A 13,408-nucleotide genomic window follows, 5' to 3' on the forward strand; every position below is an offset into this window, starting at 1 on the left:
GTGCTTGTTGTCACATGGCCTATTGAGTGAGAGTTCCAAAAAGCTGCGGAGTTGACGGCAGCCCTCTTGATGTCTCTGTCCACTTTTAGTATACTGTAATATACTGCTGTGTGTGTACACTCCCGGAGTGAATTTATGTACTATATTCCCTTACGTTAAAGAATCTCTACAGTGTTGTGCATGAAACATGACCATGGAAATTTTATCACACACAGTTTGATAATTTTCAATAATACTTTAGTTGTTGAACTTTTAAAAAAATCATTTTATTGGGGGCTTGTACAACTCTTATCACAATCCATCCATTGTGTCAAGCACATTTGTACATTTGTTGCCATCATCATTCTCAAAACATTTTCTTTCTACTTGAGCCCTTGGTATCAGCTCATTTTCCCCTTCCCTCCCCGCAAGTTGGTGAACCTTTAAGAGGAATAATACATTTTAAAAATTTTTATAAAATGACAAGCATCATTTCTAAATTTAATGATCCTCAATTGGCTACAGAGCCTGGTAGCAGAGTGGTTATAACATGTTGGGTTGCTGAAAGGTCAGCGGTTCGAAACCACCAACCACTCCTCGAGAGAAAGGTGGCTTTCTAGGTTCTTGGAAACCCACAGGGGCAGTTCTACCGCACCCTCTAGGTCAGTGAGGTTTTGGTTTGGTTTGGTTTTAGTTAGCTACAAGTGGCTTTCAGAAGCTACTAACAGGCATATTAAACACATGCACACATGCGTATACTATCTTTAATTGGTCCTATTAGGGTACAGGTAACATCATAAACACTGAGAAAGCAACTGCTTAATAATAATAAAAGAAAGGTTAGATTTTGCTCACCTTTATAGTTTTATTATAAAAAATAAAATGAAAAATAATAACAATTTATAAATTATCAAGGGTTCATGAGGAAGGGTGTGGTAGGGAGGGAAAAAAAACGAGGAACTGATACCAAGGGCTCAAGTAGAAAAAAAATGTTTTGAGAATGATGGCAAAAAATCTACAAATGTGCTTGACACAATGGATGAATGGATGGATTGTGATAAGAGTTCTATGAGCCCCCAATAAAATGATTTATTAAAAAAAACCCAAAACAACTGAATTATGGATTGTTATAATAACTATAGGAGCCCCCCAGTATAATGATTAATAAAAAGGTGTGCTATTAAGAATATCTAATAAAAAAGTCAAAAAGGAGTACTAATAGAGAACCAACTTGATGTAACTAATTTTCATCAGTCTCAAGTTTTACACTAATGTATGAAATAAAGCGCTCCAAGTGTCAAAGTAGTAAATGAACTTCTATTGAGAAAGTTTAAAAAATGCATCCTTTGTATAAATTCTCACATCTTTACACTTAAAACTCATGGAAACAATTTTCTAACCGCTTCCAGAAGCTTTGTTTTCAGTAGACTTTGAACCAATTCAAAATATAATGAACTTAAAACCAGAACACCCTATCATATTCCTCCCAAACATTTTTTTGTGTGTGAACAAACCTAGCTTTTGTTATACTTAAAAATGTATTCCATGGGCAACAGGGAGGGGGAGCATGGGAGTAAACCATGAGAGCGGGAATGGGGAGGGGGCACTGGAGTGGACTGGGGTTGAATAGCTCATTTGGGGGGTGAATAAACCCAAGGGGGAAGAGCATGCCTTAGGATGGATGTGGTGGTGATTGTACAATTTCCCCTGCTATGTCTGAATGACTGAACTATTCAAGTCTATGATATGTCCCAATAAAACTGTTGGGGAAAAAATGTATTCCATCTTCCCATCATTTTTCTTATATTAATATATGTACACAATTTTTATTCCACGGGTTTAGTGTTGCACTTGACTTGAATGTTAACTACCAAAAAGGTCTAAAGATAAGTTTATTAAAAGTTGAGTAAAATCTGAATGTAAGGGATGTATACAGTTCTAAATCTGAGCAAGTCTCCCAAATATCCTAGTGTCAACATTTGTAATTTTATGCAAATTGTGCACAAATGAGACAGAAGAAGAGATACAAAACGTTAAGGTGCCTTTACTAGCATTTTTTATGTGGCACCGAAATCAAAGATGCTATCTGAAAGGAGCTGACACTCAAAGGTCTTTGATGGTAGCTGTGAAGAAGCTTTTTAAAAGAGGGTCTAAAGAAATACTTGGGTGAAGGCTGCTCTGACTCTTGACTCAGTCATAAATTTCTAATGAAGGCAGCTATGTTACACTGCTCAGGGGATTACATAGTGGCATGTTTTTAAAAAAATAGTATTTCCTAATGAGCAAGAAGCAAATGCCAAAGGGCGTTCAAGAACGGAAGTTTCCATTTGAGCAGTCATTGAGGCCCCATCCCACTTACCAACTGCAGTGACAGGGCTGGTAAGAAAATGAATGCCCATCCTGGAGATTCTTCACAAAGAAAAGGTTAAAATAGTACTTATGTAATTCAATTGAGTGAGGCAGGGAAGGCGATTTTTTTGTTAAGGGGAAAAAACCAAACCCACTTTGACCCCTGTAAGGTTTCTGCGTCTGTGAATCCTTACAGGAGCAAATAGCCTCACCTTTTCCCCCAGAGGAGCAGCTGGTGGGTTTGAATTACCACCCTTGCTTGTTAGCAGCAGTTCAACAGTGGCATTTTAATTTGAGATTTTCATAGGAAAACTCTTAAAATCCAGTAAGCAATTTTAAATTTATTTGGAAAAGTCATTTATGTTCCACATGTTATATAACAGCAGCATAATTGTACATTATTTATCGACCACCTACTATATTCAAACACTGATACACCAGAATTCATGTAAATACTAAAGTGAAATAAATTTGATCCTATAAAGAGTAATTCAGTACCCTATATAAAGAATTCAAAGGGGTTGGTGGATTCAGAAAAAATTATTCTAGAATTTAGCCTTGGGGATTTCCCTACCAGGATCAAGATTCCAAATTTTACCTGCCATTATGTACCCAAAATTCCTTAAAAGAATTCTTACCATTGTCTGTGAGACTTGAGTTGGAGCCTGTGGAAACATTTAAACTATACAAGTGGAATTTACTGGCGGAAGACCATAGATGAGCTCTTCAGAATGTTAAAAAAATATGAAAAACTGGTTTCTATAAAAAAAAAAATCTTTGTGAACTAAAAACAAAACAAACACCCAAAAAACTCTATTTTAAAAAAGCATTTTCTAGTACATATTTTAAAGTATCTCTTGTAAGGTTCTGGTAGGTATTTCTTTAAAGGAACCTGCTTAAACCAGTTTCCTATAATATTTAACTTACCACAAATCTCTCTCTGAAACAGATTTTGAGGAAACATTAATTTGGGCTACTATTGAAGTGAATATGCATTCCCTAAGCTTGTTAGCTAAAGATAAGGAGAAATATCTAGGAACCTTGTCGCTGAAGAGAGCTAACCCAAACAGAAGAGAGAGCAGGAAAAATTAAGTGTTGGCATTACAGGAACTTCTAAAAGTAGAAAGAAGATAACAGTATCCAAGAAACAACATCCTAGAATACTTAAAATATACTATTACAGCTCTTTTACAGAACAAATTGGGTTAGAGGTAGTTTTCCCAATTTGATATTTTAAAATTATAATGTTTAGTACCCAACATCTAGAAAGTTGTAATTAAAGTTTTAGAAGGAAAAAACCTCTGTAATTCCATTATCTACAGCCAGTTTTGACTTTGTCATTATTTCCTTGCAGGCTTTTTCCTTTGAGAACAATTTATTCTAAAAAGAAAATTTTTAAGTGTTAAAGATTATTAAAAATGAATAATCTACAGTGTTTTACTAAATCGTATTTTAAAATAAAGCATGGTGTTGATGAAGCAGCAGGAACTGCTAGGTCCTCAAACGTGGGCTAAAAGTCAAGGTGTTACTATGATTAGCTATTTTTGACTTTTCATTGTCTTTTAGCCTTAACTACCCCATTGTAAACTCTGGATAATGCCAGCTACCTCATGCTTTTGTTGTCAAAATGGAAATGTATGAAGCCTTCCCTCTTAGTATTAGTCAGACTGTTCGTGTAGAAGCTAGTTTCTAAAAATACGAGGTGGAAGAGTGCTATTATGAGAGGAAACAAAGGCTATATTATTGCTGAACTACAAAAAAATGTGAGGCTAGAAGATCTGTACAAGATTCTAACTTAATAGGTATCAGCATTTCTACAATATCACAAAACACTTTCAATTACTCCCCATAAGGACATGTTCACTGTAAAAAGTTTCAAACTCTTTAATGGGTGTTCACAATCAAACTTTTAGTAACAAAAAATTTGCAGTTTCTTATAAGCTTAAGAAATAGACTGATTAAAACTGTAGGCATAGAGTTTTAAAATTTTTTGAAAAATTGTTTTAAAAAAACAGGTAATACAATGTTTGCTAAGCATGTTCTTTTATTTTTAACAGATTATGAATTATTCTCACCATTACCTTATAACAATTACATATACTAGTTTGTTAGTTTTTCCAACTACAAACTAGTAGAAGGTGACATGACTTAAATAAAATTGCTTTTATGTTCTGGTATGTTTTTAGAAACTAAGTCTTATGGCAATGGCTATGCTTTGGAGAGGCAGCACAGTACACTATCTTGGATTCGAAGGTGAAAGATCTGGGTTCTATTTCTAGCTCTGACATTTAGGAGCTGTGTGACCTTGGATAAATCACAGTCTTTCTGAGCCACGGTGTTTTTTCATTTACAAAACAGTGTTTATATCTGCCTTGCTGCGGTAAAGATCCAGTGCCAATGTAACACAAGAGCTAAACACTGGGGGTCTTTGGTAAGGGAAACTGGGTGGCTGGGGACTGGGTAGGAGGGAGACATCACTTACCCAGAGAAGAAATTAAATAGGTTGGTAGGATCCAGGACTGTCTTAGAGATGGGAAAAATATTCTGACTTCTACGCTGGCTTCTCTATATATCCCAGTACTCTGTTTGTCTCAGCGCTCTGTTCCACCCTTTTCTTTACCAGAACTAATTTTCAGTCTATCAAATACATGTGAGGGGCTTCAAAACGTTCGCGGAAAAAATAAGATGACAAGATAATGGAATTTCCCCCCAGCTTTTTGAAGCTCCCTCATATTCTATTGAAAAGGCATTTTTAAAACTCCTTGTGTAAGACATTACTGATGTAACCCCAGGGTAAACTGACTTTGTAAGACGATATATTATTTATATAGATAGTACTCATCATCATCAGTAGACTAGAAGTGAATCAATGTATCTCACTCTGTTGCCCTTGAAACCAACAGTAGTTGTGCGCTATGCATGGCTATAACTAACCTCCACTGAAATTGAACCTGTGACTTTGGCATCCTTTCAGTGAATTTATTCAGCCATCCACTCTTATGAGTCTGCACTGCTAATGGTGTATAAATCCATTCGGAAAAATTTGAGTCACCTCAGTGACTGCTACGTTGGTTTCTTTTTTTTTAACAAAGTGATGCCATCTAAAACCGGATAATTCTGCTAATATTTATACGTGCATACATTTCATTTTTGCCCTATCATCATGTACATATTTATTCATGTTTCTCACAGCAAGACTATGAGCTCACTAAAGGCATTTGACCGAAACAGTAATGAAATAATGAAAACAAGAGCGAAAATGCATTTTTAAGATTCAAAAAACTGTACCGGGTTACGATTTAAACAAACTCCACTTTAAATGAAACCACTAACTGCGCACCCAAAGTACCTGTTAAATAGCACCAGACACTGACAGCAGGTTCCATACATCCATGACAGGCACTCTAACAATTCAACAAAGGTAATTCTCTCCATCTCGGCATCCGAAAGGCAAAAAAACAGGGGCGCGGGTGGGAGGATAGGGGGGGTAGAATATGCAAGGTCAAATACTGAGTAAGAATGAAATTTCCAACTATTCAACTCAGCAGTTCGAAGCCACCAGTCTCCGGTGGCGACAAAGATGAGGAGTACAGTCTTAAAACAACCCCAAAGGGGCAGTGCTACTTTGCCGATCCACACTCCATGTGAGTCGGAGACGATTCGACGGCAGTGGGTAAGTACTTTCAATACTTCTTGCCCAATGTCCCCGCAGTTTGTCTGGGCAACCTTTCACAAAGGAACCAGGCTGAAACGCAACCTCTGCAGCGGAAAAGCCTCGCACTCCTGTCAGACACTAGACGCAACTGAGATCGGAAGGTGGGTATCCTTTCCCCCAGGAAAAATCTATGATAAGCACTAATTAACGAATACTCTTGCAAAAGTTTTCATCGGAGTTGGGTCTCCCAAGATGGAGAACATTTAAGTCTCAGGAAAAGCATAATTTTTATGGACCAAGTTCAAGAATGCACTAGCTTTACTTTCACATCTTAACACGCCCTGCGGCGGACTTCATTTAGATGGGGTCGAACCGGCGAGACTTGGGCTACTTTCTTGGAAATCTGGATGGGGTCGCCAAGAACACTCATTAACGTCGGAGCTGTAGCTCAGGCGCCGAGCGTAACCTCCTCTATCTTTACAGAGGTGACGAGGTAAGGGCGCGAAGGTGCCAAGATTACAGGCTGGAGAAGAGATGCCCCTTCTTTATAGAAAAATACCCAAAGAACTGCTCAGGACCGGCTGGGTCCGTTCGGGGTCCGGGTTGGGAGTTGCACGAGAAGAGAGGCTGACACGCGCGCAGACCCCGCTCGGCCAAGAACGGGCAGCGGCCACCCTTCCCCCACTCACCTCCCCGAGCGCAGCTTGACTGGAGCTGTCCGAGGAACCGCCGCCATCACCGTCGCCATCGCGCCGAGGGATCGCAGAGGTTGAAGAGGAAGGCTCAGCCACCTGCACCTGGTGCAGGTCCTACGAGGCGGGTGCTTTCCTCCAGCCTCCCCCCCTCGGAGCTCGGTCCCGTCTCAGACGTCGCGGTCACCGCCTCCGCCTGCTCCCCAGGCGCCGCCACCACTTCCGCACTCGGCTCCTTCTCTTCCTCATTTACTCCCCCGTCTCGCGGCTCGCTTCCTCGCAGCCGGCGCGCGGCTGACGCCACCACCCCGCGACCCCGTCCGCGCCTGCGCAGGGCGGGGGCGGGCCGGCGCACGCGCAGTGCGGCCAGCAGCTCTGAGCGCGGGAAGCGGCGAACCGCTGGCGCCGGCGTCGCGCTTGTGCTCAGCTACGGAGGCACGTCTCCTGGGTGAGTTTTCGCTCCTGCTCCCCGGGCAGCCCACCGAACACAAGTGTGCCGCCCCCCTGGCTTATTGTCTGACGGGTCCTCTGCTGCAATCCTGCCTGTGACACTCGGGAGCGGGAAACAGCTGCACAGAGCGTGCCCAGGAGACCCGCCTGGCTTCTTCCCCTTCAGCCCGCACCGCCCCCCCCCCCACGCCGGCTCGCGTGGCTCCCTTTAAAAATACTAAGACTACCTTTCATAAAACATTTCCAGGAGGATAAAAGAAAAGATGCCCGCCATACAGAAGCCAATGAGATATGGACATACAGAAGGACACACAGATGTCAGTTTTGATGATTCTGGGAGGTAAGATACTTTAAGAAACAAAAAGACTGCTTCAGTGTAAGTATTAGAACCCGTATGCTTATTTTTCATGGAGGTACTCAGCCTTCAATGATTCTTGCAGATAGAAAAGTAATGTTGAAATCTTAAAAAATGGCAAATATATTTTCTTTAGATTGATTGACTTCGAATGTCAAAAGTAGTTTTAGTAAATCAAAAAGTTAAGTGTAGAGACATACTTCCAGAGAAGATGTGAGATTCCCTAATGACTGTTCCCCTCCTTATAAACAGTGATAACTTCCCAGGGTTGTCATGGGGCCTTTTACCTGCCTAGATTCTTACTGTGTGAGCAGTTGTGTACCAGATGGTCTTCCTCCTCTGCAGACATATTTATTGAAAAAATATTTGAGTGTCTTCTCCGCTGGGGGCTGGAGATACAAACAAAAGTGGGAACAAGGCACAATCTTCACCAGCCTCCAACAGAAGGTCTTTTTGGACTGACAGACATTGAACATAATTAACCAAACAAATAAACATATACTGGAAATACACTTAGACAGCGAGATGTGCTGCAGTGAGTATATATGAGGGGAACAGATCTAGTTTGAGGAGGGAGGGAAGGCTTCTTGGCCGAAGTGTTTCTTGAGATGAAATCTAAAGATTGAGTAATCAGGAAACGGGCGGCAGTGTATCGGAGGTGTAGTGGCATTCCCAGAAGTGGGCACAGTTTGTGAACTGTGTTGGCAGGGACCATAGTACTGCTATACTCAAATAACTGAAATAGCAACATAGAGGCTGATAGGATTCCGTGATAGGCAATGGGCAGCCTATGTGAGGCCTGCTGACCTTCATTAAGGAGTCTTCTTTTTAATCCTAAAATAAAGCTTATAGGTTTGAAGTAGGAAGGAGATACAATCCGATTCTTGTTGAAAAGATCCATGAAAAGTGAATTATAGAAGGAGCAGGAGTGGATGCAGAGGGACTTTTAGGAGGTGTCGCTGTTAGTCTGGTTGAATGTGGTGGAAGTTTGAACTAAGGTAGAGATGGGTCTAGAGTAAAGATACAATCAGCATCTATTTAAAAGATGAAGTTAACAGGATGGAGCAGATATTGCTGGTGATGAAGAGGGGAGGTATCAGGACAATGGTAGTTGGTGTTAGGTGCCATCCAGTTGACTCCAACCCATAGCAACTCTGCACAACAAGACACATTGCACGGTCTTGTGCCATCCTCACAGTGGTTCTTACGCCTGAGCCCATTGGTGGAGCCACTGTCAAGCCATCTTGTTGAGGGCCTTCCTCTTTTTCGTTACCCTTCCACTTTACCAAACATGATGTCCTTCTCCAGGGACTGGTCTCTCCTGATAATATGTCCAAAGTATATAAGACGAAGTCTTGCTATCCTTGCCTCTAAGAAGTACTCTGGTCATACTTCCTCCAATACAGATTCATTTGTCCTTTTAGCAGTCCATGGTACTTTCAATATTTTTCTCTAGCACCACAGTTCAAATGCATCAGTTATTTTTAGGTCTTCCTTATTCAGTGTCCAACTTTGATCTGCGTATGATGCATATGGAGAATACCATGGCTTGTGTCCGGTCCACCTCAGTCCTCAAAGATCACCCTTTCTCTTAGTGCTCCAGAGAGGTCTTGGGCAGCGGGTTTACTTAATGCAGTACATCTTTTGGTCTCCTGACTTCTGCTTCTCTGCGCACTGATTGTGGATCCAAGCCAGACAAAATCCTTGACAACTTCAACCTTTTCTCCATTTATGATGATGGTACCTGTGGGTCCAGTTATAAGGATTTTGGTCTTCCTTGCATTGAGTTGTAATCCATTCCATAGGCTATAATCCTTGATTTTCATCAGCAAGTGTTTCAATTCCCCCTTTCAGCGAGCAAGGTTGTGTCATCTGCATATCGCATGTTGTTAATACGCCTTCCTCCAATCCTGATGCCAGAGTCTTCTTCATATCATTCAGTTTCTATGATGAGTTGTTCAGCACACACATTGAGCCAATATGGTGAGAGGACACAACACTTACTTACTGATTTATAAACCATGCACAATTGCCTTTTGATCCATGTACAAGTTCCTAGTGGGCACAATGAAGTCTTCTGGAATTCACATTCTACTAAAGGTTATCCATAGTTTATTATGTTCCACACCATCGAATGCCTTTACATGGTCAGTAAAACAAGTAAACATCTTTCTGGTATTCTCTACTTTGAGCCAAGATCCCTCTGACATCAGCAATGATACCCCTTGTTCCACGTCCTCTTGAATCCAGCCTGAACTTCTGAACTTCTGTCCATGTACTGCTGCAACCATTGGGCCATCTGAAGCAAACTTTTACTTGTGTGTGATATTAACAGTATCATTCTATGGTTTGAACACTCTGTTGGTATCATTAGTAGTAGTCTGAGCATTCTGCTGGGTTACTTTTCATTGGAATGGGCACAAATATAGATCTCTTCCAGTCAGTTGGCCAGGTAGCTTTCTAAATATCTTGGCATAGGTAAGTAACTGCTTCCAATGCTTGCTGAAACATTTCAATGGGTATTCTCTTAATTTCTGGAGCCTTGTTTGTGGCTAATGCTTCCTTCAGCCCCATTGGTTCTTGCTCACATGCTATCTCCTGTATGGTGGAATGTTGACTACTTCTTTTTGAGACAGTGACTGAGTATTCCCATCTTCTCTCGATGCTTCCTGCATCGTTGCATGCTTCTGAATGGTACAATTGGGCAGGAACTTACTTTAGAGGTGGAACAAAGGGAAGAGGTTCTGAGTCTATTTGGGCACGGAGAGAACGGGATTTCTTGGGGATATTCAAGTGGAGATGTAAAGAAGACAGAAAATTGCATCTGAGACTTGGAAAATATAAACTAGAGATGGAACTCTTTATTTTTAGCTCAAACTGACTTGATGGCACCTAGCAGCAACAGCTCAAACCTAGTGCCTCCTGGAATTCAGGGTTGGGATCCTGTCTGAGAATCAAAATTTGGGATTCGTTAGTGTGTGTTGTTTAGTGTTATTCAGGCTGTTGAGTTGATTTAAACTCATAGCGACCCTATGCACAACAGAATGAAACACTGCCCAGTCTTGCAACATCCTCACAATTGTTATATTTGCGCCCATTGGTGCAAGCACTGTGTCATTCCATCTCATTGCAGGGCTTCCTCTCTCTCGACTCCCTTCTACGTTACCAAGTTCGATGTCCTTTTCCAGGGACTTGTCTTTCCTGATAGCATGCCCAAAGTATGGGAGGTGAAGTCCTGCCATCCTCACTTCTAAGGAGCATTCTAGCTGTCCTTCCAAGATGATTTGTTTATTGTTCTGGCAGTCAATGGTACTTTCGCTATTTTTCACCAATACCGTAATTCAAATACACCAATTCTTTGGTCTTCCTTATTCATTATCTGGCATTCAGATGCATGTGAGGTGATTGAAAACACCATGGTTTGGGTTAGGCACCCCTCAGTTCTTGAAGTGACAGTTTTGCTTTTTAACCCTTTACAAAGGCCTTGTGCAGCAGATTTGCCCAATGCACACATCCTTTTATTTCTACTGTTCTGTGAGAGTTGATGATGAATCCAAGTCAAATGAAATCCTTGACGACTTCAGGTTTTTCTCTGTTTCATGATCGGTTGTGAGGATTTTTGTTTACTTTTAGTATGAAAGAGGAGGCTAGCTCTCCCTGTAAAGATCTGTAGCCTTGGAAACCCTATATAGGACCACTAGGAGTCATGATGGCAGAGGCTTTACATTGAGGGCAGCAGACTGACAGACCAGGTAGTTGTTGGTATGTAGATGGTGTCTAATGCTTTGTAGATAGGAAAATAATTTCAAGTACTGGAGTTAGGGTACTGATTGTCCGCTGTAGTAGTGAGTATCCCTACCTATCACATGGAAGACTGGAGTCTAATTCCCCAACAGGGAGGCAGGTACCCTTTTTTCAGGAGAAAGATTCTCGCTATGAATCCGAGTCAGTTCAACCACAGTGACTTGGGTAAAGGGTATAAATTAAAAAGAGACTTAGATGATTAAAATTGAGATTATGAAGCAGTTGCATTTAGATAAAGATAGCATTTGGGTTATGACCATGAGAGTGAGTGGCTGAGGTAGGCTGGAAGACTAGGTTATTGGAGTAGAAAAATTCAGCACACTGAGAGAACAGAGTACCTACCAGAGTGTTCATCTATCTGGATATTGAAAATGCCGAGAACTAGAGTAGGAATAGTGTTGTTGGAGAGATTACAATGAGTCAAGTGCTAAAACCTTACAGAACAAAGGCCATTTCTCGTTAAGAATCTGTATATAGTTTAAAGGCAAAATTAGTTTTGTTTTGTGTGTGTGTGTGTGTGTGTGTGTTTTTTAAGAAAAACGAGAGTAGGGTTGGACCATGAAATGGAAGTGGTAATGTAGTGAAAGGAAGAGCCACATCCATACCCAGAATGCTGTGGGAAAGAAACCAGCCACCACTAAGGGTGCTGAAGGGGAAGCAGCATCCTCAGGGGAATGTCCAGAGAAAATGCTGAAGAGGAAGAGATTGTGCTGGGGCCTTACCATAATTCCCAGAAGGCTGGTGAAAAGGTTGTGCGGTGGCGGGCAGTCAGATTAGGGAAGGAACATTGATTGCTCTGTGAGCATGAGAGCCTGTGTGGTAGGAAATGCCTCTGGTAATCATTAGCTTCTCTGTTATGTCATAAACATAAAATGATGATAAAATTAGTCCTCGTGCTCAGAAATGTGCAATGGCTTTTAAAACTTAACCCTCTAAACCCAGGGTATTGCTGTGATAATGGGAAGGGTGGCTTAAAAATAATTAAAATTATTTAATTTCTTGAGCCATTTCTTGACTGGAAAATTGTTTTGATAGATCTATTCATTGAGTCTCTTAAAACAATTTTCAACACATTTTTTCCCTTGAAATATAAGGCTGGTAGTAGAATATCCAAAATTTTCTTTATATTACTTATTTAAACATAATCTAACCATAAGGAGCCCTGGTGGTGTGGTGGTTATGAGTTGTGCTATTAATCACAAGGTCAGCAGTTCAAAAGCACCATCTGTTGCTCAAGAGAAAGATGAGGCTATCGACTCTCTTGAAGAAGTACTGTCTCAGAAACTCACAGGGGCAGCTCTACCCTGCCTAACATGATGGTGTAGCTATTTTTCTGAATAATGTAATTTCCTCCCAGTCGTCTTTAATTTTTCTCATATAATTGGCTCCAGTTAGAGTTGTCTCTTTCCTATGGGTAAACCCTTCTGGGTCACTTCCTTGGTAAGCTCAAAGCAAATTCTACTCACTGAAAGAGTCCCAATGAAACTAGTTTTAGGCCTTTTCAATCCCACAGAACATAAATTTATACAATTAAAAATAGGTATTCCATTAAAAGATTCTTCCCACAAGTCAAGATATTCCAAAGTGTAATCCCAGGATTTCAAAATTAATTCATTCACTATTTCAGCTTTTAATATGCAATTTGTTTAATTACTATTTGCTTTGCTAGGGATGAATTTCAGTGTCCATCCTGTTTATAAGTGTTAGATTCATTAATTGGATTTTACTAGAATCTTCAAAGCTTATGTTGAATTCTTTGGTTAAAGATTTCTACCTGGATTCTATCAAAATGCAATCAAGATTTAGAGTGCTTGTTTCTAATCATAGAACACTTGGGTATGTCTTACAGAGTCATTCTTCAAAGACTCAAACATTTTAAAACCAAATGATGGCCAACAGGCATGCACTGCCAGGCTAAAGACTTCCTTTGTGTTTGTCTTAGTTACTAGTGCTGCTGTGGCAGAGTACCACATGTAGGGGCCCTAAACAAACATACATTTGTTCTCTCACAGTTTAGGAAGGTAGCGATACAAATTCAGAGCACTAGCCTTAGGAGGAGGCTTTCTCTTTCTTGGCCCTGGGGGGAAGATCCTTGTTTCCTTTCAACATCTGTTGGCTTGGTGC

General features: G+C 40.7%; 2 protein-coding genes across 3 annotated transcripts in view; one reads left to right on the plus strand and one right to left on the minus strand.

The window, feature by feature from the left end:
* Positions 1-6,876, minus strand: part of SOCS4 (suppressor of cytokine signaling 4) — an 18,566-nt gene extending 11,690 nt beyond the window's left edge. The window contains exon 1 of one of the 2 annotated variants that reach the window (XM_045287929.1): positions 6,673-6,876. The gene's annotated coding sequence lies outside the window, so the exon portion shown is untranslated. Of the gene's footprint in view, positions 1-2,966; positions 3,063-6,672 lie in introns of those variants that run through there. The other variant, XM_045287930.1, reaches the window with a different exon arrangement.
* Positions 6,877-7,083: 207 nt separating this feature from the next.
* WDHD1 (WD repeat and HMG-box DNA binding protein 1) overlaps positions 7,084-13,408 on the plus strand; it is a 64,728-nt gene continuing 58,403 nt past the window's right edge. The window contains exons 1-2 of the mRNA XM_004698603.4: positions 7,084-7,123; positions 7,373-7,465. Coding sequence (XP_004698660.1) covers positions 7,389-7,465 — 77 coding nt within the window. The 5' untranslated portion in view covers positions 7,084-7,123; positions 7,373-7,388. The remainder of the gene's footprint in view (positions 7,124-7,372; positions 7,466-13,408) is intronic.

Source organism: Echinops telfairi, unplaced genomic scaffold (assembly GCF_000313985.2).
Source record: "Echinops telfairi isolate 266 unplaced genomic scaffold, ASM31398v2 ScPeMD7_18;HRSCAF=68, whole genome shotgun sequence".
Lineage (NCBI taxonomy): Eukaryota > Metazoa > Chordata > Mammalia > Afrosoricida > Tenrecidae > Echinops > Echinops telfairi.